We start from the raw sequence: 26365 nt of genomic DNA on the forward strand, positions 1-26365 counted from the left end.
TTGGGAATTTTTATGTATAACAGCTGCTTCTTTGCTACAATTTTCTATTTCTTTAATTAATTTCAAGATAATTTATAATTGCTTATTGAAATATTTTTAAGAATGGCTGCTTTAAAATTCTTGTTTGAGCCAGATGCTGGTGGCAGCTCCCAGTACTCAAAAGGTTCAGGCAGATGGGATCTCAGGAGTTCAAGGCCAGCCTGGTCTACAGCCCAAATCCCAGGACAGCCCAGGCTACACAGAGAAACCCTGTCTCGAAAAAGAAAAACCAACAAAATTCTTGTTTGATATTCCCAACATCCAATTTGTATTGATGTTGGTTGCCTATTGTTTATCTTTTCTCTTTATGTTTTTTTTTTTTTCCTTGTAGTGCTGGAGGCTTAACTCAGGGCCTTAATGACAGGGATACACTTTACCACAGAGCTATATTCCCAATCCTATGCTGAATTTCTAAAATTACATCCTGACAATTTTGACATTGTTTCATGACACCTTTATTTTATTAGGAGGAAATCCTCTAGTTGAGTTAAAGAGAACTGGGTCAGTGTACATGTTTAGATTTCATGTTCTATTTTGGCAAGAGTAGAATGCCTCCTCATACTACCTCAATGAAGAAAATGGGTGGGAGAAAGCTTAGCTCCCCTTGACCTCACTGACAGACACCTTCCTGAGGAAAGATATGCCCTGACTCTTGCAAACCCATTGCCTTCAAAAGGGAATGAAACTTAGTCTCCTGGCAGACTTCATTGTCCAGAGAGGCAGGAAGCAGGGGACTGACCCACACCCACACAGCTCTGCTGCTTCTAGGTGAGAACAGGAGGTCAGCTCTCCCTGCTGCTGAACTTAGGAGAGGGAGAGGAGAGAATTGGCTAGGTTCTGCACCTCGCACCCTTGGTTTGCTTTCTAGAGGTGGGTATGGGCAGTAGAAAGCCAACATCGCTCCTTGGGTTTGTTGCCTGTTAAGTCTCATTGCTGATGGAAGCTCAGCAACCTTCCGGACCCTGCTGATATCACAGGTGAAGAGCTGACTCCAATATGCACAGCTCTGTCTTGGACGGTAGGTGGGCATGAAGGTTCAGGTTGGAGGTTATTGACACTTTACTGTGGGAGAACAGTAACACTATCATTGCCCTAGGCCTTAAACAAGGATCAGCATCCAAGTGAATTCCCCTGCAAGGATATCCAAGCACCGAAACCTAATGCCTCAGTTAGGGAATGTGAGTAGCCCACACCCAAACCCAAACCCACTGAAATTATGGGTGGGGACATAGATTGTCATGAGAAGGGCAATTGTTGCCCAAATGGCTTTCCACCATGGGGCCACCCTTTCCTTGGTCTTTTGATCAGAGTAACAGACTCCTCTTAGAGTTGATTTTGTCTGGTTATTCACGTTCACAACAAGTGAACTAACCCCAGAACTCACTGGCATGTTGTTTCCTAAGCCCCAAGATTCTACACAGTCCACCTTCTTTATACCTTCCTATGTTCCTTCACTGGTGTCCATCACAGTGAGGGGGAGTGCCTGGGAAGGCTGGAATGCTCCCATCTCGGCTGAGCCCACAACTTTGATCTAGACTCGACCTGAAAGAGAAACATGTAGATAACGGAAGTGCCCAGTGAATACCAACAATTAATCCATATTTCCATGCTACAGGCTGAATCACCCCAGCTCAGCCCAGTCACTACACCTGCCACTCACAGTGTGGCTCATCAAGAGAATCACTTCTCCAAATCAGAGCATCCTAACTTCTGAAGTAGCACTACAGATGCAACTGCTCCTGCAGTTGTGTGTGGGAGGGTCTAGATGGGCTTCACTCTGCAACTGATGTAGCTTTCAGTGGACCAGAAACACAAAATTCAAGCAATTTGACTAGAAGTCACTTTATTGCACATTAAGAATTGAAGCAGAATTGGGTTATAGAGGAAAGTTGAAGACAGATTTAAAAATAGCCACATTGGTGGAAAAGATCCGATCGAGTTTTGAAGTGGTTCCCCCCACCCCCAAGTACATGGCGGTTTTTGTACAGGCTTTGCATTGGGTAAACAAGACAAAAATGATGTTTAACTAATGTTAAGTTGACATTGTAGATAAATTAATAGCTATCTTGGTCTTGAAATGTTAAACTTACTTTTTTCCATTTGTACAAGAGTAAATGCACTGTACTGAATATGTACGGTCCTATCTTTGATTACAGAAATGAGTGTTCTTTAAATAAAAAATGATTGTGGTAGAAAATGACTTCATAAACACAGCATAACATGATGAATCTTACTCAGTAATTCTTCCCCCTGGTGTTTTATCTTTGGAGCTTCTGGTCATTAGCACTCCTGTCCTTTCCTCTAAGTTACATAGAAAAGTATGCCAACTTGGTGTGGGTTGGTATTGGGAAGGACCAATTACTCAACCAACCCTTAGAGGCATAATTCAAATTGCATAGGCTATGAAACCTTTCCAAGTGCTCTAATGAGAAAGGCTCTCTTCCATCTTCCAGCCCTTTAGCCTTTGTTTAATTCCTCTTTTGCATGTGTGGCACACTTTTGTATTAAATACTATCAGTGTGAAACATTTTCCTCTGTTTCTTCCATTCTAGCCCTCCCTGGCACACTCTGTGTCTAGACATGGCATATGGTGAAAATCAATCAAGTCAACAGAATGTGAAAACCACCTCTGAATTTCTGAGGTGCATCACTGAGCCACAGAATTGGATTTTTGCTCTTGCTCATATTTACATCTTGCATGATACACATCAGTATTTTGATTGTACTGAGAATGTTTTTTAAATGAAAATGTTTATTCATATTTTAGTCAGTCAATGTGACTCTGGGTAAAGGCACCTGCTACCAAGCCTGATAGCTTGAGTTGGGTCCCTAGGAGCCACATGGCAGGGGACAACTAAATTGTGCAAGATATTATTTGACCTCCACACATATACAGCAACACACCCACACACACACACACACACACACACACACACACACACACCAAATAAACATAAAAGAATAAATATTCTTCATGTGAAACATTTTGCTAAATTATTGACAAAATGAAAATGTGGGACATCTTTGAGTTTCAGTGATCCTTGAGTCCACCAGAGAAAACACTTGAAGGTCTTTGTTTCACACAAAGTTCAACTTCATAGTTGTTGCTGAGAATTTAAATAATGTTCGGAGTGACCAGGAGGGTTAAAAAAAAAAAAACTTTACTGGAATTAGCACATGCTCTGAGAGTAGGGTGTTTTGTTTGCCTAGCATGTCAATGAAGTTGTATTATACTCAGGCCCAAACTCATGACTGTGAAATATTATCCAGACTTTCCACGCACACATAAAGAGCTCTGCAAAGAAACAACACCTGTTCATTCAAGGCCAGCCTTAATTTTATTTTTTTTAACTTTTTTGTTTTCCTTGTCACAGCATGGTGGAACACAGGAAGCAGAACCAATAAACCTTTCACCACCCTGAGTCTCTCAGGTTCCCGTGTGTGTGTCCCATGAGAGAAAACAGGCAGATATAACGGTTGACTTTTTACATTTAGTCAGAATAAGGGTTAATTTACAAATAAATCAAAGCAAACAAACAAAAGACTACATAAACCATAGAGCAATGGTTTAGAATGTAAGATTTAGGTCTTTGAGTTGGATATATCTAGAAGGTATCAGAACCGTGCTATTGTATGGTGTACAGCTTTCTGCCTCATAGGTGAGTCATGAGCCCAGTTTACCTAAGATTCCCCTCTACCAAAGAACAGCAAAGGGTAGCCCTTTTGCTAATACCCATCAATGCTTTAAATACAGAACACTTAGTTTTAAAAGGTTGGTTTAGTTTGATTTAGTTTAGACCTGTTTCTACAGGTTCTCCCTATGTAATCCAGATTAGACTCAAACTCTTGATCCACCTGCCTTAGATTTCCAAGTGCTGGGATCACAGACAAGCATTCTGTTCTCTAGTTTCTTTCTTTCTTTCTTTCTTTCTTTCTTTCTTTCTTTCTTTCTTTCTTTCTTTCTTTCTTTCTCTCTCTCTCTTTCTTCTTTCCTTCCTTTTCTTTCTTTCTTTCTCTCTTTCTTTCTTTCTTTCTTTCTCTTTCTCTCCTTCTCTCCTTCTCTCTTTCTTCTTTCCTTCCTTCCTTTTCTTTCTTTCTTTCTTTCTCTCTTTCTCTCCTTCTCTCCTTCTCTCTTTCTTCTTTCCTTCCTTCCTTCCCTTCCTTTCTTTCTTTCTTTCTTTCTTCCTTCCTTTCTTTTCTTTCTTTCTTTCTTTCTTTCTCTCTTTCTCTCTTTCTTTCTTTCTTTTTCTCTCTCTCTTCTTTCCTTCCTTTTCTTTCTTTCTTTCTTTCTTTCTTTCTTTCTTTCTTTCTTTCTCTCTTTCTCTCCTTCTCTCCCTCTCTCCTTCTCTCTTTCTTCTTTCCTTCCTTCCTTTTCATTCTTTCTTTCTTTCTTTCTTTCTTTCTTTCTTTCTTTCTCTCTTTCTCTCTTTCTCTCCTTCTCTCTTTCTTCTTTCCTTCCTTCCTTCCCTTCCTTTCTTTCCTTTCTTTCTTTCTTTCTTTCTCTCTCTCTCTTTCTTCTTTCCTTCCTTTTCTTTCTTTCTTTCTTTCTTTCTTTCTTTCTTTCTTTCTTTCTCTCTTTCTTTCTTTCTCTCCTTCTCTCCTTCTCTCTTTCTTCTTTCCTTCCTTCCCTTCCTTCCTTTCTTTCTTTCTTTCTTTCTTTCTTTCTTTCTTTCTTTCTTCCTTCCTTCCTTCCTTCCTTCCTTCCTTCCTTTTCTTCCTTTCTTTCTTTCTTTCTTTCTTTCTTTCTTTCTTTCTTTCTTTCTCTCTCTCTCTTTCCTCTTTCCTTCCTTTTCTTTCTTTCTTTCTTTCTTTCTCTCTTTCTTTCTTTCTTTCTCTCTTTCTTTCTTTCTCTCTTTCTCTCCTTCTCTCTTTCTTCTTTCCTTCCTTCCTTTTCATTCATTCTTTCTTTCTCTCTTTCTCTCTTTCTCTCTTTCTCTCTTTCTCTCTTTCTCTTCTTCTCTCCTTCTCTCTTTCTTCTTTCCTTCCTTCCTTCCTTCCCTTTCTTTCTTTCTTCCTTCCTTTCTTTCTTTCTTTCTTTCTTTCTCTCCTTCTCTCCCTCTCTCCTTCTCTCTTTCTTCTTTCCTTCCTTCCTTCCTTCCTTCCTTCCTTTCTTTCTTTCTTTCTTTCTTTCTTTCTTTCTTTCTTTCTTTCTTTCTTTCTTTCTTTCTTTCTGTCTTTCTCTCCTTCTCTCCCTCTCTCCTTCTCTCTTTCTTCTTTCCTTCCTTCCTTCCTTCCTTCCTTCCTTCCTTCCTTCCTTCCTTCCTTCCCTCCCTCCTTGCTTGCTTACTTTCTAATTCTTCTGGTTGAGAATTTTTAGTTTTCTGTCACAATCTGTTCTATCCCACCACAGTATCTTCCTCATCTCCATCAACTTGGGCTAGCAGCTTTAGGATGAGATTTTTTATGGGGACACTAGGCATGAATTTTTAAGCCAGTCTGGGTGATTAGCTTCAAGGCTCCTCCCTCTGTATATTTAGAATTAGAGCTATGAATTCTCTAGTCATTAGATAGACAGATGATGTGACCATTGGTGGAGAGATGGGTCCATTGTGCATTCCCTCAATCATTGCCGTATTTCTTTAATGATTCAATATTTTACCTAAATGGTTCATTCTTTGGATCAATTTTAAAGTTGTTCTGACTACTTTTCGAATGTCACATTATCATGATTTAACTGCTGTTTCTTTCTTTAGCCATTAAAGACTGGTTCATCTCTTTCAAATAGCTTAAGCCCCAGAGCTCTTTCCTGTCTGTGTTGGGGTTAGCATTCATGCATAAGTGATGGTAGCAGTGGATTTTCAGTTACGTTTAGTCTGAACATATCATCTCTGTTTTTGTTTTCTTAAATGGACATAGATCACTGGCTTTGGACCAAACCTCTATTGTTTTAATTTTTGTAGTTAGTGGATGAGTGTGGCATTATGGTGCAATTCCACGCTACTCACACTCATGACGCTTAGGCAGAGAGAGCCATAAGTTCAAGATTAGTCTTCCTCTAAGCAAGTAAACAAATGTTGGGAAGATAAGATAGACTGGTTATTTTCGTTCTTCATTTTTTGTTGTAGTTTTATTGAAAATAGTCTGGTTTTTTTCATACAATATATCCTGATTATGATCTCTTCTCCCTTTACTCCTCCCAGTTCTTCTATGCCTCCCACCCCATGCAAATTCACCACCTTTCTGTTTCTCTTTAGAAAACAGAAGGGCACTTGATGAATAATAATAAAATATAATAAGATAAAACAAAAACTAACACATCAGAATAGGGCAAAAGAAACAAACAAAAGAAAGGGAGTCAAAGAAAAGGCAAAAGAAACAGATGTAGACACAGAGACCCAATTGCTGGCACAATCAGGAATCCCATGAAAACAAACCCAGAGCCATAACATATAAATAAAAGTCCTGTACCCTAAGTATACGCGTGCATTTGATCTCAGCACCAGGGAGACAGAACCAGGCAGATCTCAGTGTGTTGGGGCCAGTCTGTCGTACATAGTGAGTTTCAGGGTAGCAAGAACTACATGTCCTGAAACAAACAAACAAACAAACAACATTAACAAAACATAATACATATACAAAGAATGTATACAGCTCAATAGAGAGAGAGAGAGAGAGAGAGAGAGAGAGAGAGCGAGAGAAAATAACAATAAATGTTGCTTAAATTCTAACCCAGAGTTTACTGATCAAAAAATACTGACCACTAAATAGCTAGAAGATATATTTTCCCCTGAAATATAGCAGCTTTGTGATCCTTCATAGGAAGACAAAGCCTTTGGAAATATACTCGTATAGCTACGCTTTGTCTGTAATAATAGATCATTGTTTTCAGAGTGCCATTTTGAAAGCGTTCAACAGCTGAACTAAAACATATAAAGACGATATGGATAGTATAATCCCAGGGCAGATGCTGCTCCTGCTGCAGCATTCTTTGTTTCAGCTGTTAGCTAAAGATGATTTAGATGTTAATGGCAGGGGCAAGAAACGCTTTTAATGCAAATTCTTGGCATTACACATCTCTCTTTGAAGAACAAGTGGGCATTCTTGCAGACGACCCTACTAGGAGGCAGCTTGTCTTTCCTCCGCCCAGCAGCTGTAAGTGGATACAAAAGGCAAGGTCACCTGACTTTTTATGTCACACTTAGTTTATTCTAGGGACGTTACAAGACAGAACTCTACAGTTCTCCCAGAAGTGTCATTTCCTTTGTACTTTTCAATGTTTCCTAATCCACTGCAATAAGCAAATATTTCTATAATGGGATGTAGGCTGGTTCAGATCAGCAGTTTTATACTTACCATATCAAAAGGAAAACTCAACTGTGCATGAAAATGTCACAGTAGAACCCATTATTTTGTATAGTTGAATGTTAAAAGAGGAAAAGAAAAATATTATGGTATGTGGGCAGTGGGTCTTCTCATTAAGTAATCTGTTTTCACTGTGATGGAAGAAGGTTGAAGGTCTTTGTAACTCATCTCGGACTAGTGATGATGACTCATGACCTGAACAGCCTAGTTCCAAGTTCACGCATTCTCTCATTTTTATTTCTCCCATCCAGTCCTTTTTTTTTTTTTTTTCTTTTTGACCCACAGAAAAGCTCTACAGTAGCTTCCAAAGGCATACAAAATACATTAAAGTAAAAAGGGGAAGAGAAAGGAAAGTGACGCTCAGAGATGGTTGTGTGCAATAGACCCCAGCTGCTTTGGTTTGGGTTAACAGCTGGACCACATATGTTGTTTTCAAGAGCCACAGACTCAAAACAAGCTCCTTTGTTTGTTGAGTGCTATGATTCTTGGTATTAGAGTGAGATAGGAGACTAAGAGGTTTGCAGAGGTCATATCCCTGAGGTGGCCATCCACAGCATCTTTTAACAGAAGGAATAGCCTATCTCTTAGTATCTCAATAAACACCATCAAATCAAAGGGTAGGTCTATGTGCCATCAAGCTCAATTAGTAGATAGGGTGCTTGTCACCAGATCTTATGACTTGACTTTGATCCCCATAATCCAGATGATGAAAGGAAGATTCTGATACCCATAAATTGTCCCCAATGTCTACATTTATACCATAGTTCATACATCCACACAATGACTAAATAGAGATTTTAATTTAAAAAAATTTTTTTAAAAAAAGAGAAGTTTTCTTTTGAAAAAAGGAAGGAAGGAAGGAAGGAAGGAAGGAAGGAAGGAAGGAAGGAAGGAAGAAGGACAAACCTGTGGAATGAGCCCTGTAGCTGGCATTCTGTTGAGCTTCTCTACAACTTAATCTGGTTGACTGTACATAACACATAAAATCTCAAATCAGATTTAGTCCTTAAGAAGTGCTCTATAAACATGTCTGATTAACCTTCCCGGTACCACTGCCTTGTGTTTGATGTGTGTCTGTTCTTTGACAGGGAACAGAGGAGTTTCACATCACCTAGGTGACTGGAAAAGAAGTCCACAGGTCACCCACTATGCATGACTTAACTGTTTCCAGTAGCAGGAACTCTGCGAAGCTTAGCTTGGGCATTGCCATGTTTGGGCTAACCAAGAAAAGTGGGCTTGCTCCAGGTAACACTTGAAAAACCAAAACCCCATAAATAGACTCACTGCTAATATGCGGAGCAAGCCAAATCTGAGCTAAGAGGGACACGTTCCAAGAAGGATCCTAAAGAGTGAGCACTTGATGCCTGAAGGTCACACTCCTTTTAAGGACTTAAAAAGGCTCTACAGAAATCCTTCCTGGTTTCCCTGCCTTCTACCAGGGCAGAGGCCAGTGAAAATGCATTCTTCGATAATTAAAGCTTAGTGACTCCATCAGCGCCTGCCTCCCCTTCCTCCTCCTCCTCCTCTTGTCTTCCTTTCTGAATCTTTTTAGATGGCCTGTTACAACTGGTCTTATCATGTCCGAAGGCAGATACTCCTTCTGGAATCTTGGAATCTGCCAAGAACAGATTCGATTTGGGGGTCAAAATACTCTCCCAGCATGGTTAATCTCTTTGGAGGTTGCACAAAAACAAGCTGTAAACCATAAAGATTAGCCATTCCTGAGCACTGGGATGTGTGGGCGACTACACCTCTCCAGTCCCATCTCTTTCTTATTTAATGAAAATTGAAACTGAGCTCCAGCCAGAGGCCATGAAGATGAAAGTGTGTAAAGAGATAAAATAAAAATGTCTGAGAATGCTGCCGCCCCGCCCCCCTCCACCCTCACCACACCCCCCTCCCCCAACCCTGCCACCCTGCTTTGGTCTAGAGAGAGCCTCTCCCAGGCTCCTCACAGGCACATGGAATGCAGGAGGGACCGAGGGGTAGGGCAGCTTGTGGGGAGGAATTAAGTGTGGCTTGGTCTGTTTCTGGCTTCTCTGTAAATACCACGACACCTCCAAATGGAGGAACAGCTGAGATAAGTGACTGCTAATCCCCCAGTGCAGGGGAGGAGGCTGGGCCGTTCCCTTTCAGATCCCAGCAGATGGTGGGTGAAACAGGCTTCCCCCAGGCAAGGACACAGGGAACTGTCCCACCTTCTGTCCCTTTAGCTTGCTCTGCACGTCACCCTCACGGCCTATTGCGCCAGGAAGAACCTTGCTGCCTCTCCACAGCCCTGGGGACCTGCCTGGCTTTGCTATCCCACTGGGACACTCAAGGTCAGCCAAGCAGGACTCTGGCCAACAGTGGCCGTTTGGGCTACCATCCAGCAAAGCTCTGTGCCCTGGGGAAGCAGAGCCAGGCAATGTGGAAAGGAGAAACTCACCTGACCTACAGGCTGAGGGCTCACTAAGTTAAGGGCAGATTCATTTTTCTTCAAGAGTGGAATCCCAGAACTTGAGCTTCTGTTAGGCAGCCCAGCTGCAGGCAGTTCTGAGAAGTCGTTTAGGAAGCAGGCTCACTCAGGTGCCTCTCTCTACCATTTGTTCATCTTTGGGACTTCAGGTAGAATCCCAGATTCCTAGGACCAGGACTCTCTTCAGGGAGCAGTCACTCCAGGATCTGAAAGTCATTTTAATTACAATAAGCATGAACAAATAAAATTAAGACTGACAGCATAACCGTGTGAATGTATTTAGCGCTTTTGAACTATGCACTTGATTATCTCAATTTCCAAATTAAATAAATCGCTGAAGATTTGCATGAAATGAAAAGCTGAAGATTTTTACCAACTTAATTAACTTATATTTTAAAATATATAAAATAGAATTTAGTGTCCTTAAACCGAGGAAATGAACAGCGAAACAATAGTAAATACTGAATGCCTAGTGTCTTTACAATATGAACAATAGTGATGCAATAGTAAATATTCAATGCCTAGTGTCTTTACAATGTGAACAATAGTAATACAATAGTAAATACCATTGTATCACCATTTATATAGTAAATACAGATATAAACATTGGTACAGTAGTAAGTATTGAGTACTACAGATCTTTAAGGACAAGACACAGAAACCACAGGAAATAAAAGGAAAAAAAAACCCAAGCAAATATGATTATAAACTAAAAAGTATCTGCACAGCTAATGAAGCAATTCTCAGTAAAGGGACAACCTATAGAATGGGAGGAAATACGTGCAAACTCTGTCTCCCAAAGGATTAACATTCAAATATAGGAGGTGCTAGAAAACTTAATGGCCAAGTTAAATAAAGCAAATAAATAAATAAATAAATAAATAAATTTTAAAAACTATTTGAAATTTCGATAGATCTAAACAGACATTTCTCAGGAGAAATGTACGTAAACAGCTACTGTCCAGCAGGCATATGAACAATTAGGGAAACAGAGGCACTAACCAGGGAAATGCAAGTCAAAACCACACTCATCATCCGGTCACCCTCAGGTTGTGGTTATGATCAAAAAGCCACAAGATACTGAGGACAGGGGAGGCTGGCCCACTTTGGATGGAATGCAAATTAGTTCAGCCATTAAGGGAGTTTTGGAAACTTTAAATTATAGCTATCACATGATGTAGGACCCCCCCCCCACACACACACACTCAGGGGATCTGTTTCCAATGACAATAATGTCTGTACATTAAGGAGATGTTTGAACTGCAGTGTTTATTACAGTAATACTCATATGATCTGATAAATGCAAACAACCAGTGTCTAGCAACTGGTGAGTAAAGAAAATGTGGGGTGTGTGTGTGTGTGTGTGTGTGTGTGTGTGTGTGTGTGTGAGAGAGAGAGAGAGAGAGAGAGAGAGAGAGATACAGTTACCACAACGTGGATGGAATCAGATCTACATTATTATGCTAAGTGAAATAAACCAGACATAGAAAGACAAATCCCACATGTTCTAACTCGTGTGGAATCTAGAAAGGCTGCTCTCTTAGAAGCAGGTAGTTACTAGAGGCTGGAGAGACTCAGGACTCCTACAGTTAGACCACAATAAGTCCTTGTGTGTTGTTGCACAGTAGGGTAACTGTAGATGATGCATACTATATTTCAAAGTCAGAAGAAGAGCTTTGAATGCTGTTGCCATAAACCTTTGAGGAAAAGTATTCCTTTCTAGTATAAATATAACAACATAAAAATATATGTTGCTTTAAGTGTTAAAGGACTAGTTGAGGTCTGGCAATAATTCTCGGCAGGTAAAGTGTCTACTGTGGAAGACAGATGGCCTGAGATCAACCCCTAAGGTTCATGTGAAGGTAGAAGAGAAAACCAGCTGAACCAAGTGGGTCTCTCAACTTTCTCCTATACACTGACACCAACGCCTCCCCCCTTCAGAGACACTAATAACAATAAATAATCTTTTAAAAATTAAAATATACTCAAAGGACCATAAAACATAGTTTTTAAAATGTCTCAAGGATGCGTATTACCTCCCAAAGGTGGTCTTCAGCGGACTTAGCCCTGCTTCATTAGGACTCACAGACTTGGAGTGGGTAAGCAAGCCCTCGGAACACTGCAGAGGGTCAGATCAATATCACCGGTCCCAGTTCCAGAGAACTTCAGCACACACGCGGTGACAGGAATCTCTCATCAGCCTCCGTCAAACGCTTGCACACAAGTTCAGGAACTTCAGATCCATTCAGCTTTAAAAACAACTAGGCCACCTACATTCCCAGTGCTCGGGAGGTAGAAATTGGGATGTCAGGAGTTCAAGGTCATCTTCTGTAACCCACTTTGTTGGGGGCTTATCCTGGTCTATATGAAAATATCTCAATGATGCCAAAAACCAAGATAAAACAAAACCTTAAATGATATTTCAAAAAGGCTATCTGTGAAACTCCGTTTAGATGCTTTCTGCCCCATTTCTAATAACCCAGTGAAACCACCTCTCCCTTCCAAGTATGTTCCACGTCTTTGACTTCCACAATTACCATTGAGGATAAGTCCTGTTGTGTGCTATTTACCACTGAATTCTGCTTCATAATCAATGGAACATTGTTGAATGGAGGAATGAATGGTAAAGACCCAATTTTTCGAAACAGAGAGCTAATCCTACCTCTAAAAGTATCATTATCGAATGGTGATAGAGCAGGTTCAGTTTGTCTTGCGTATGACTTACATTGCTTGTCTCTTTGTGGGGCCAGTCCTCAGTAACTCAATAGAACTGAGTTACTATGCCACTTTTCAGGGGGTGAAAATGGGGTCTTGATGAGTTAACTGGCCTGCCCAAGACCAAATGTGAGGTACGTAGTTAAGTGTTAGAGGTAGGATTTGAAGCCTGTCGATCATTCTGATTTTCCTTTTCTCTGCGTCTGCACCACTCACTGCTCTTTGCTTCCTGTCAATGGGCATCCTCACTGTAAAATGCAGATGGTACAGCAGGGCTTGGTCTCAGCCAGGCAGATCTCTCCCCAGTCTCCATGGCTCAGCTGTCCAGCAGTTTCATCCCTAGACCATCCCAAACATGGTTGAGAAGCTCTGAGGGGAGGACCCAGCACTGCCCGGCCCCTGAAGTATCTAATCAGCAGTCCTGCTCAGCATATCAATCCAAGCCCACTCTAGACAGAGATGCCGGTGCCCAGTTTTCTATTTTTAACTGGTGTGAACTGAAGGAAAAGCACAGCATTAGAAGTCCAAGCACTAGTCAAGAACCAAGAATACAGGGCACCCCAGGGCAAGCTAGTGACCTGTGTCCTTCTCTCTCCTGTTCCTTCCCCCTCTCTTCACTGCTATCTTTCTGTTTCATTCTGAAAAAAAAAAAAAAAAAAAAAAAAAAAAAAAAAAAAAAAAGCAAAGTTCCTTCAAAGTCTGTTCTCCACGAAGGAGATGACTCCCATTTGTAGCAATGCTTCTCACACTTTCAATGCTAATCATGGACATCTTGCCATACGTAGATCTGATTCTGGGGTGGGGTCAGGGATACTGTATTTCTAAATCACTCAAGTTTTGAAGATGCTGTTTATCCATGGTCCACGTTTTGTGTAGGAGGGTTGGTAAATTCTCTTATCCTGAGTGGCTATGAACTTCTCCACAAAAACATTTGCTTTTTAAGGTGGGTCATTACCTGGGATGAAGAACTTTATCGCCTGTTTAAAAGATGCCCATCTATCTGCCAGCAAGTAATTGAGATATTTTTGGTATCAGTGCCTCCATTTACTTTAGCATCTGAAGACCCAGTGGTGGCCCTTAGACTGAAATCTGATTTTGAGCAAAACTCTTACAGAGTGGATGAGAGCTTTTTGGCCTCTGGGCTGGACTTGGCTACACCCCCAGACAACCCTTCTCAGCTTCTTCTCTGCCAACTCAAGACCATGGCTGCAGTGGGTCCGAGACTGGTGAATTTTGGCTTTCCCATCTAGATGAGTATAATCCCAGCTCAGGCTAAAGGAGACCAGAAGATGCACTACCCAGGTGCCCCTTTTGCATCCAGGTACTCCAATGTCCTGCCAAGCTGCTCTTTGTGCCTATGACTCTGCTCCTCTGCCTCCCAGTACTGGAAGATGAGAAGCTGCTGTCTCTCCCCTGCAGCCCCAGCCCAGCTGTCAGGACCCTTCTCCAAGGGCAGGGCGCCAAGTCTTCCAGCATTGTGTGTGTGTGTGTGTGTGTGTGTGTGTGAGAGAGAGAGAGAGAGAGAGAGAGAGAGAGAGAGAGAGAGAGAGAGAGAGACTTATTGTCCCTTAGTTTGGAAGGACTGAAGAGCAATAAGCCCACTCCACAACTAGGGAGCTCCCCCACCCCAAGGGGCGCGTTGGCATCACGTAGCCTTTCCCCGTCCCCCACCCCTTGCCGGTCTGCCCCTCCCTAGCTCCCTATATGGCCATTGCTCTGACTGCCCCCTCCCCTTCCTTACATGGTCTGGGAGCCCCCTGGCTGATCCTCTCCCCTGCCCTTGGCTCCAAGAATGGCCTCAGCGGTCCTAGATGGTGCTAAGGCGACCAAATAAGGCAAGGTGGCAGATCAGGGGCCCCCCACCCCTGCCCCCGGCTGCTCCAACTGACCCCGTCCATCAGAGAGCTATAAAGCTGCGCTCCAGGCGACTGACACCCAGTGCCTGCCACCAGCGCCAGCCCAGCTGAATCCAGCCGCCCCTAGCACGGTGAGTCCCAGCCTTGCTCCGCCTTTGCTCCCTGCAGGACCTTGTCAGCACTGTGCTTTTGTGCTCTTGGATCCCACACTCTTAGTTTTGGAGGGTTTTGTTGTTTTTGTTTTTGTTTTTTTTTTTAGTTGTTTTGTTTTGTTTTGTTTTGTTTTTGTTTGTATTGTTTTGTTAAGCAAACTTTTTGGTGAGGTTCTGACTTTTTTGTTGTTGTTCTGGATCTCATCAAACCTCCACAGCACAAGAGCTCACTCCATCTCACCTCCTGAGCTTTTGTGGGTTCACTGATCTTTAGCACTTTCACCCAGTCCCCCGTGCATGGCTAGGGAGGGAGAATGGGTTTTTTGTTGGTGAAAATGTGGAGAGCTGAAAGGAGCTGAAAGGGCAGGACTTCCCTGTGGTTAAGAACATGGCTCCTTGCAGCCGGGGTGTAGGGTGAGCCTCTTGACCAGAAGAGCGTGGGTGGGGTCTCACCAGCCTTCTGTCACCCACAGGGACAGTCTCCCTGCTTCTCCCAACGCTTTTAGCTTTATTTTATTTTTTGTTTTTTTGTTTGTTTTGTTTTGTTTTGTTTTGTTGTTTTTTTTTGTCTTGATCATAAAGAAGAATACAATTATATCCTTAATTTCTACAATCCAATAACCCTACTGGGCCTTTCCGTCACTCGCAGGCCAGCCCTGCAAGCACTGAGTGTGGACCACTCTTCTTTCCTTAGCCTACAGAACCCACCGAAGCTGTGCCAGGATGTGTGACGACGAGGAGACCACCGCTTTGGTGTGTGACAATGGCTCTGGGCTGGTGAAGGCCGGCTTTGCGGGTGATGACGCCCCCAGAGCTGTCTTCCCGTCCATCGTGGGTCGCCCACGCCACCAGGTAACACTCTCCACCCCTCCTAGCCTGCTCTCCATCCATATTCTGGGCCCCTTCTTGACAACCTCCCCCACCCCCCTCCCGCCCAGTCCAGCAATCTGGGAAGTGCCTCTCTTGACCTGACTGTTCAGAGACTCCTTAAGTCATACATGAAAGGCAATGATGAGTTCCACATCCAAGCCATCCCACGCAACTCCCTGCCAACCTCCAGATTCCAAGAAGTCCACTGCAGTGGCACACCTGTTGATGGGTCAGCTCTCTCTTGTGAAAGGCCACCAGCTTCTCATTCTGGACCTGTGGGTTTTCAACTGCAAGGTCCTGTGTCTCTGAACCTGGATTTCTTTTTGGCCTTCAGCCCTTCGTCTGTTCAGTTTAGTTTAAACAATGGAGCTAACTGCTAGTAATATAACTACTTGGAAATAACCAGTTCCCGATCTACATTCTTCCTTCTTGTTCACAGCCAGTTTTACAGGACTCACCAAAGCTGTAATTGATCTCCCTGGGTGTTGCATTTTTAGAAGTCAGATGTGACCAGAGCAACAAGTGCCATGGCGATAGTGGCATTCCACCTTGTTTATTAAAAGAAATGCCACGCTCTCTGGGCTTGTCGCATGCTTGGCCAAACAGGCTGCCAAAGAGCAGAGCTAGAGTCCTCAGGCTTGGCCAGTGAAGGCTACTCCAGGATATTCTGAGGGTTTGACTTTCCATCTGAGTGATAGTGGCCTGTCAGCCTATGTACAGTGGATGAGTGTCAAAATCTTTTCTTAAGGGGACTAGAAGATGTAATGACATCATTAATTCAGTTGTGCCAAAAGACAGCCATCTATTTCTTAGGTGACATCAGTGATAGGCTTAGTAATTTAATGAAGTCATTATGCTATTCCAAGAACAAGATAAGACTCTGCTTCTTCAGTGAAATCCCTTTATTCTCTCCTCCACAGTTATAATCAAATTAATCGACACACTTCCTCTTGTGGAGATGAAGTATATAACAATAGTCTAAATAATTTGTTAAAATTAGGATTATGTCTTAACTCCTGGAGGTGGGTTTCACACTATGTCCCAGGCTGGCCTGGTACTTGACTCTATAGGCCAGGCTAAATTTAAGCTGTGGCCTGTTTCAGCCTTTTGAATGCTGCCGTTATAGGCATGAAAAAGCATGCCTAACTTTCAAATTCTGCTTTTACTTTTTCTAGTATTTTACAGCTATTCGTTTTCTCAAGAATTGGATATAGCTTAACAAGGCCAGGACCATATTCTTGCCTTGGTGGGAACATGATATTCTCATCTCCTTTTTTACAGGGTGTCATGGTAGGTATGGGGCAGAAGGACTCCTATGTAGGTGATGAAGCCCAGAGCAAGCGAGGTATCCTGACTCTGAAGTACCCCATTGAACATGGCATTATCACCAACTGGGATGACATGGAGAAGATCTGGCACCATACATTCTACAATGAGCTCCGTGTGGCCCCAGAGGAACACCCGACCCTGCTCACTGAAGCCCCGCTGAACCCCAAGGCCAACCGTGAGAAGATGACCCAGATCATGTTTGAGACCTTCAATGTGCCTGCCATGTATGTCGCCATCCAGGCAGTGCTGTCTCTGTATGCTTCTGGAAGAACCACAGGTGTGTTTGGGCTAGGGAACGGTCACTGATTAAGTATATTCTCAACTCACTGACTTTGCTGTGAACCCACATCCTCACCTGACACAGGAAAGGTCCCCTCCCTGACTCTCTCTAGCCAGGCATCTATGCTGAGAGAAAAGGGTAGCAATAATTCCCTGAGGTTAATTTCAGGAACATTTACTGTAAGAGATCCAATAACCCGTTGAGTTAGCTCTTCTCCTTATTTAAGATATGTGATATGCTGCATTCACAGCCCCTGGGTAGACATATTCAAGGACACACATTCTCCTGCAGAGTCTGAATTAAAACAGAGAGACACATCTTAAGTTGGATTGGCCCCAAGAAAAACACTCGTGGATGCTTATATAACATGCTAATAGCTGATAAGAGACATGGCCATTTGAAAATGTCCCCAGGAAGATTTCCTACCATGGTACTTAGTAAGAAAAACTGTACTGCCTTCAGAGTTAGTATCCATCCATTCTGGTCATTTTTATTCTTTGCATTGAGGGGTTTGATTGTTTCCCATACCTAGGCAGAAGCAGGTTTCACTATGGCTGAAGCAGTGGTTCCCAGTGCTTCACCCTCTTCTCATCTATTTTTTTTCTAACAGGCATTGTTCTGGATTCTGGTGATGGTGTAACCCATAATGTTCCCATCTATGAGGGTTATGCCTTACCCCATGCCATCATGCGTCTGGATCTAGCTGGTCGGGACCTCACTGACTACCTCATGAAGATCCTCACTGAGCGCGGGTACTCCTTTGTCACCACTGGTAAGTGTGTGTGTGTGTGTCTGTGTGTGTGTGTTATCTGACACAGCATATGCCGGTAGATATACCTACTTCCCCATATTTGACCCTTTCTTCAGAGCTTGACTATGAAGCCCTCTGTCTCTGCAGCTGAACGTGAAATTGTCCGTGACATAAAAGAAAAACTGTGTTATGTCGCCCTGGATTTTGAGAACGAGATGGCCACAGCTGCGTCTTCCTCCTCTCTGGAGAAGAGCTATGAACTTCCTGATGGCCAGGTCATCACCATTGGCAACGAGCGCTTCCGCTGTCCAGAGACTCTCTTCCAGCCCTCTTTCATTGGTAAGGGATGGCTTCTGGTGCTGAGCCTCAGCTTCTCTAGAAATTCCGCAGTCACCCAGAGTAATACCCATTCCACTTAGAAGCACGGCAGGGTTCTCGGGTCAGCATCTGCCATCTTACTCGGCTCGATCTCACCTCCTGATACCTCAGTAAGGAGAAAGACCAAGGCGCTCTAGTGAAAAATGAAGCTGTTACCCCGAGTTTACCTCACAGTAGAGGATGAGACTGAGCAGTTAGTGAATAGAGCACGCCGGATTACTGAAGAGAGCCAACTTATTCTAATAAGTTCCATTATTGATGGACTAGACTTACGTCAGTTACCATTCAGTGCAACCCCAACTCTGTTCATTTTGGTAACTGAACGCGTGATGCCACCAAATAGCTTTCCTACAGATGACGCTGGAATCTGATTTTAGTCCATAAACGAAAAGTATTAAGCCAGGTGTGTTAGCTCACACCTGCAATCCCAGTGCTCAGAAACTGAGGCAGGAGTATTAACTTGAGTTCAACTTTTGCTTGGGCTACAGAGTGAGATTCATCTCAAAACAAAACAAAGTAGGCTGATTTTCACTTAAACATGCGTCATTCTTTTTGTGATATATCTCCATATTCCTGATGGCTGCAAGAAGTGTTCATTGCAAACAGGCACTGAACACAGTTGTCTATGTCTTGGCAGTCTGTACAGGATTATCTATTAGTACATTGTAGAGACTCATGTCCCACCTGTTCCTAGCAGTGTGTTGTAGGGGAAGCATATGTTTTAGAATTGAACGTTGGCAGCTCACCAACCCAGAGGAATTCCATATCCCCCCCTCCCCCCATCCTAGCCTGAATGTGCTGCAAATACTTTAAAAAGAACTTTTTCCTAGGTATGGAATCTGCTGGCATTCATGAAACTACTTACAACAGCATCATGAAGTGCGACATCGATATCCGCAAAGACCTGTATGCCAACAATGTCCTATCTGGAGGCACCACCATGTACCCTGGTATTGCTGATCGTATGCAAAAGGAAATCACTGCACTGGCTCCCAGCACCATGAAGATTAAGGTCAGGAACACTTGGAAGGGGGAGGCAAAGGCAGAACTTGGTATTTATTCTAAAGCAAGCTTACTTCTCAACCTCCTTCTCCTGCATCTCAGCTTCCTATCCTCTAGACTTTTTCTACTGAGTGTCAGCACTATTCCTCATTTCTTTCTAGCACTCTCCACAGATATGAAACTTTAGGACTGCTTCTAAATAGTGAATAAAAGTAAATATCTGAAACACGGTGTGTGTGGGGGGGGGGGGAAGCAATAACTAAACCTATCTACACATTTAAAAGGTCCCCAGCTTTTGAACTATCCTTCATGCATTTAGACCTTTGCCATATTATTCTTTAGTACAAATAAGCAGAGAAATGATGAAATACAGGAAGGATTGCAAAGCCTGATTGGCTACATTGCTTATTGCATAGCATCTCCTATGTTGTTTACTATCAGTTAATCTGTGATGGTTTTTCTGTGAATATTCCAAGCCTGTTGCCCACGTCATTGTTGGGTACTTCAGAACACGCTGACGGCTTTGTTTTCTCTCTGCAGATTATTGCTCCCCCAGAGCGTAAATACTCTGTCTGGATTGGGGGCTCCATCCTGGCCTCTCTGTCCACCTTCCAGCAAATGTGGATCAGCAAGCAAGAGTATGATGAGGCAGGCCCATCCATTGTCCACCGCAAGTGCTTCTGAGGTCTCTCTCTCTTAGCCTACCTTATATTCAGGATGACCGTATTGTGCTTCTTGGAATCCTCTGAGCCCCCTTCCCATCTCTCATCAGTCATTGTACAGTTTGTTTACACAAGTGCAGTTTGTTTGTGCTTCAAATATTTATTGCTTTATAAATAAACCAGACCAGGACTTGCAACCTACAAAAACCTGTCTTCTTTCTTGTGTGAGTGGGCCTGGGATGGAGAAGGTGTTCACTCTGATACTCTGAGCATTACAATATTAGTGCAACATAAAGTTTACCCAATGAATTCATGTGGCGTTGAATTGAGCTAAGAGTTAAAGAGCTACATCTTTTGGGATGGAGTTATGAATATTTTCGAATCTTATAAGCAAAGATTAGTTCTGGGGTTTAGTTGTTAGGTTTAGTTCTGTATAAGTAAGGAATGAAGATAGAAAACACAATTATCTACAACCAGTTGCCATGTTTGGTATTAAAGTTGTCTTAGCACATATCACATATTTTATAACTTTATAGAAAATATACATAATGGTAATAAGAGGGTCAACGCTATTAAATGAGCTTATCTCTGTGTTTTCATTGTATTCCCAGTTGTCTGTTTTTTTTTCATTTATTATTTTATTTTATTTTATCTTATTTTATGTGTATGAGCGTTTTGCCTGTATGTATATCTGTTCATCATGTACTTGCCTGGAGCCTACAGTAAGAAGAGGGCATACGATCTGCTAGAACTGGATGGTTTTGAGCCACCATGTAGGTGCTAGGAATCAAACCAGGTTCATCTATAGAGATATTAAGGATATTAGCCACTGAGACAGCTCTCCAGCCTGTGTTGTGTCTCGAAGCCAATGAAAGCAATGAGAAGGTTGACTTGCCAAGTGTTGACTTGTCATACTGCATATACCTGGTAACCATCAGTTTTAAAAAACCAAAAAACATTATATGGCTCATGAATTCACTATGACCAAAATTGAATTCCAAATCAAATGTAAAATTAATACAAGGTGTTTGCAAAGGTTATTGCCTATGTTGTATCACATGACTTCACTGCAACACTGGTTTTGAGTACATGTGTGTATTTCACATGCAGCATTACGTCACACCATGGGACAGCAACAAACCCTGCCTGGAACAGCTCAGATTCAAGGCTCCTGTGTTCTCTGCATGTAGTGTACAAAGTTCCCTGTTCATTTTCAAACGCATTTAATATTTTTTTTTACTGTTCTCAGCATGTGAGTATCAAGTTAGTATATTGTTAGTTTGTGTTATGTTAGAATGTTTGACTTTTAAAGTTGTTGCCTGAGTTGCTGATTTCAGATATAATATAATATAATATAATATAATATAATATAATATAATATAATATAATATCAGGTATTAAAGGAAGACATTTTGGCCTGAGATTAGAACAGGATTTCCAGAAATTTCCGAAATGGCCCTCACTGTACTTCTGCCATTTTGAACTATTTATTTATGAAAAGTGGAACTGTCAGAACTGGTGATTACAAAAATCAAAATATAGATCAATTTGGGAAAATACAGATAATCTGTGTCCTACAATATCAAATACTCAGCCATGATTTAATTCTTCATGTATTAAGTCCAACTACCTCATTAGTATGCAAACTTACTTTCACCTTTTAAAACTGGTAAATTTAGATACATGCCAAAGAACTATGTGAAAATAAATTCCTTTATGATTTATCTCTATGATTTTTATTTCTACTTTACATAGCTATATGCCTAGGATCAAAAACCTTTTTCCAGCTGAAAGGGGATCATAAGTAGACGTTTTAAGACCTTTTCTGGACAGATTTAGGAGCACTGAGCATGAGTATGTTCAAAATAGAGGAGTAAAAGGTGTGAGGACCCAGGCTCAATTCCCAGCACCTACATGGCAGCTCACAGCTGTCTATAACTCCAGTTCCAGGGGATCTGGCACCTTCACACATACATGCAGACAATACAGTGAGGTACATAAAATCAAAATAGATGTATCTTTTTAAAAGGAACAATTATAATTAGGTAGGACAATCAAGGAGGAAGTCTCAGCAGGAGGGAATGTGGAGGAAGCTGAAGGACCAGACAGAAAGCAGCCTGGCAGGAGCTGGAGAATTTTAGGAAATCTAATTGGGAAAAGGAGGTTTCAACCTGATTGCAGAATCTTGAAATTTCTTCATTTTCAAATTGTCTTGTGCATGAACTGTTGGAGCTCGCAGAGTGTTTGATGGGCTTAATTAAATTTCATCTATCCAGAGAATCAAGATGGAGAAAGTAAGAAATTAAGCACCTGGTACAGTACCACACAGCTTGCCTGTGGAATACGTAAGACAGAATTCAGATGTTCTGACCAATAATGCAACAGGGCTTCTCAAAGCATATTTTCTAACTTTAGGCATCGTTTATCAAGGGTATCCCCATTCTATCATTCTCTGCCCTTCTGGAAGTCGGGTTCAAAATCGGGAGCACTTCAGGCTCATCAGACATCTTTAGTAAGCTGCTGCTGCCCTGACCATTCCAGGTCACCACTGTGTCTTTATGGCCATCAATTTAAGGGTCTCTTGATCCTTCACTCTGGGCCAGGTTCAGTAGAAGGGTCAAGAAAGGAAAGTTGAACCAAATCATGTTTTCTTTGCTTAAGGAACTCAGGGTTCTATATTTAGAATAAGCCAAGAAGAAGAAGGTCTTGTTTGGAATAATGAGTAAGTAGTAATCTGATTCAGTGGCCTTTTCTTTAGAAAAGGTATAAGTGTTGTTTTAGATCTTTTTCCCTTGGCAGTATCTTGTAGCCTAACTGGGCTGTTTTGAAAGCTGGATCTCACAAGAAGACACATTTGGGCCATGCATATGGAGTACAATGCAGATACTCTCCGGGTCTTTTTCATCTCTCAGGTCAGGTGCATACACATTATAAATTTCATATCTAGATATTGTATTACTAGTTTAAGGTCTCATAGTTTACTTGGATTTAATTTCTTGGTATTTCTATTTATGAGTGGATGTAAGATGTATATCATTTCTATTTAGAAGTAGAAGCTTTGAGAATTATTGTCCGACCTTTGTATCCAAAGCAGTAAACACACAGATTTACACTACATTCTGGTTTTCTTATTAATACTTGAAAATTGGATGTAAGATACTAGGGCAGATGAATCTTTCAAAAACTGTGCTTAAGAAAGGTACTAATTACGTTTTACAAAAGCCACCTTCGTGTGGGTAAAATGACTGATATGTTTACAGTAACATTTCATTAAAATGCTAAGTACAAAACTTTGTATTATTTATATTTTTCTTATATTATAATGAAAAGAAACATTGTTAGTATTTTTCTTGTCTCCAAATACTATTTTTTAGTTTCATGTGTGAGAAATGGATATTACTGTAGATGTGTTTATAAATATTCAAGAGAGCAGAATTAGAGAAAAGAAAAATTACTAAAGAAAGTATGTAGAGCCCTGAGGTTGATTTACTGTTTTAGGGCCTAAGTCAATGTTTCTGGGACTTTTGATCATTTATTCATTCCTTTTTTTTTTCTTTCTTACATGAGGCATGTCCCCTAGGTAGTCCAGGTTCCACTTGGCATTGACTCTCCTACTTACGCTCTTTGAGTTCTGGTGTGAACCACTATACCTGACATTCTCTTTCCTTTCCCCATGGATTCTGAACCCACATTCTTACAGTGAATGTGTGACTGTATTTGAGAGAAGTCTGCTATGGAGGTAACTAAGCATAAGCATGGTTGTAAGGTTAGGATTCTCACGGTGCTGTACTGGTGTCCTCTTTAAAAGAGGAAGAGACAGCAGGAGCTAGCAGACAGAAGGAGCACACAGTAGGCAGGCATGTTCAGGACAATGAGCACCTCTAGAGAAAGGTCTATGCTCACCTCTTGATTTTGGCCTTCCAGCCCCTGGAACTGTGGAAAGTATTTTTGTTGAAACTACTCAGCCAGTGGTGTTTGGTTGGAGTACTTTTGGTAGACTAATAGAAGCTCTCCCCATATTTGGGGTATGGCAAATTAAGATTCTTCTACAAACTCACCAGCTATGGGAATAACAAAATAAAAACTCCTTTTGAAGGCAATAACAGAAAAAGTTTTAGGGAGGTCTCTGAGTCTGGCAAGGCTTGGGAACTAAGTCATATGACGAGGCAGGGTCTCATTCCCATGAGACTGATGGAAACTGATACCCAAAGAGGCATTGGCTTTGACTTAGGGCACACTGTTCATTAGTACTGAGACTGTACACAACCCTGTCTGCAGCCTAGTGGATCTCTTACCAACAAAGGCAGATGGATACCAGAAGACAAGCTCTAACCATGAGCTCATTCCATCAATGAAGAGTTTCTGGGTCACAGTGTAAGTATACACTCAAACACTTTGAAGAAAAGAAAAAAAGATTCTTTTTTTGTTTTTGTTTTTGTTTTTTGTTTTTATTTTTTAAAAAGGTATAAACCAGGAAAAATACTCAGCCGCTTGCTCTTATCAACATACACTCACTGAATTTCTTCTACAACATTCTAGAGACAAAATAGAGATGGCTACTGCATTTGTTTGACTTAGCGTCCAATGGTATGGTGTGTCTGTGTGTGTGTGTCTGTGTGTGTGTCTGTATCTGTGTGTCTGTGTGTGTGTCTGTATCTGTGCTTGTCTGTGTGTATATATTTGTGTGTGTGTCTGTATCTGTGCTTGTCTGTGTGTGTATATCTGTGTGTGTGTCAGGATCTGTGTGTGTGTGTGTTTGGGGTGAGTGTATTTTGGGAGAACAGCCCATAGCCAAATAAACAAAACTACAGAGCAATTAGAGAAGAGACAAAGCCCAGTGAGAGGCTCTAGGGCACAGGTGTTGTCCAGAGGGTAAGGTGGTCAGGAAATGCCTCTTCAGGAAGACCAGAAGAATGGGAAAAGCTGGCAGTACAAAGATATACTGTACACAGAGAAGCAGGAGGTGACCTCTCTCTGAGAAGCAGTGAGGACAAAAGAGGGAGACCTGAGTGACACTGCAAAGGAGTCAGAAAACAAATCACATGGGAATTGTCACACAATAGTAAGGGGTTTACATTCTAACGATGACAAAAGGTGCTAATGGGCCATGCACATAAGAATATGTTTCTATATTTAATTGTTTGGATTAAGATGTATTAATTGTATGTATAAGTGCAATTCTGTATAACATTTCCACATATACATATAGCACACTAGTCACATAGTCATAAAGTCATATAGTCACATAGTCAAATCCAGCTTTCTTTCACTTTAACTCTCCAAACCTCAAGTCATCACTAGTCCACATTAAGGTTATTTTTCTTTTAGCTTTTACATATGATATAGAACATGTGATAAAGTTTCTGTGTCTGATTTATTAAACATAATGTTCATTAGTTCCATCTATTTCTCTGCAAATTGATATTCCATTTTGTACACATACCATGTTTTCTTTATCCATTCCTTTCTTGGTGAGTCACTAGGCTGATACTATTTCTTTCTTGGTGAGTCACTAGGCTGATACTATATCTTTACTGTTGTGAATAAACATGGACATGAAGTGATTGATCTCTGATAGACTGGCCTTATCCTGGGATAGTTGGATTACATGGTAGATCTATATTTAGTTTTCTGGGAGCTTCTACACTGCTCTTCACCATAGTTATAATTTACATTCCCACAGAGCTCTGTTGTTCCTACACCTTTCCATTGTTATTGCTTTTTATAACACCCATTCTAACTGGGGCACCGTGATGTCATGTTGTGGTTTTTATTCTCATTTCTCTGGTGGTTGATAATTGTTAGATATTTGTATCCAATTTCTTTTGATTGTTCAAATTATTTAGTCATCTTGAAATTGTATTTGTTGTTAATGTTAAGACCAAGTGTGTGATTTTCAAAGCTCATTGTAGACTTTGAGATGAAGCTCAATGATAGAGCCGTTGTCTACCATGTGCAGGATCCTACCTTCAATCCTTTAAACCATGTATTTATATGATGCTTTCACTCACAGTAGATTTAAGCACCACTTAACATCAACTCAATAGCAGTGAGTTTCCAGGAAGTATCCAAACTTCTCACCCCAGATTGGAACTTTGGAGGCATCCGGCTTCATGGATTGAGTACTCTGAGTCTTCACGGTGCAGATGGTCCAGACCTTAAAATGTAAATTAGTCAAACAAATTTACTGTGTGTGTTATGTTCCTGTACTGAACCTTCCCTAATAGGTCTCCTCAAGAAAATGCTAGAATATTCACTGCCATAGACTAAAGATCCAGACTGTAGGGTTAGATTTACTTAATTTCTCATAGGGAAAACTGACCTAAGTAATTTCATGAAAGAAGAAGTACAAGTTCTTAATATGGGGCTTAACAAGAAGTTCAGCTGATAAATACTATGATCTTATATGGTACAGCATTTGTTTTTTATCTAAATTGGTTTATTATTATTATTATTATTCTCAGTGTAGAAAGCACTTTTCACATCACTTGTGAGTCTCCCCTTAAGTTGAAAGGAACTTATTTTAAAGCTCTTTACATCTTACAGTAAGAGGTAGCCACATTTCCCTTTG

At 41.4% G+C, this 26365-nt stretch overlaps 1 protein-coding gene and 1 long non-coding RNA gene across 2 annotated transcripts; one reads left to right on the plus strand and one right to left on the minus strand.

Annotated features, from left to right (window-relative positions):
- Positions 1–5465: 5465 nt before the first annotated feature.
- LOC110308035 (uncharacterized) lies at positions 5466–12869 on the minus strand. Its single transcript, XR_002379503.3, has 3 exons — positions 11836–12869; positions 9770–10005; positions 5466–6565 (listed from the first exon to the last, which is right to left on the minus strand). It is a non-coding gene; the product is annotated as an uncharacterized LOC110308035 (long non-coding RNA).
- A 1525-nt stretch (positions 12870–14394) lies between these two features.
- Actc1 (actin alpha cardiac muscle 1) lies at positions 14395–20014 on the plus strand. Its single transcript, XM_021181220.3, has 7 exons — positions 14395–14501; positions 15217–15374; positions 16674–16998; positions 17612–17773; positions 17900–18091; positions 18961–19142; positions 19673–20014. Exons 2-7 carry the CDS (start codon positions 15246–15248, stop codon positions 19814–19816), a joined length of 1134 nt encoding a protein of 377 aa, XP_021036879.1. The 5' UTR covers positions 14395–14501; positions 15217–15245; the 3' UTR covers positions 19817–20014.
- Positions 20015–26365: the final 6351 nt, after the last annotated feature.

This window comes from Mus caroli, unplaced genomic scaffold (genome assembly GCF_978045245.1).
Source record: "Mus caroli unplaced genomic scaffold, Mus_caroli_1 scaffold_2, whole genome shotgun sequence".
NCBI lineage: Eukaryota > Metazoa > Chordata > Mammalia > Rodentia > Muridae > Mus > Mus caroli.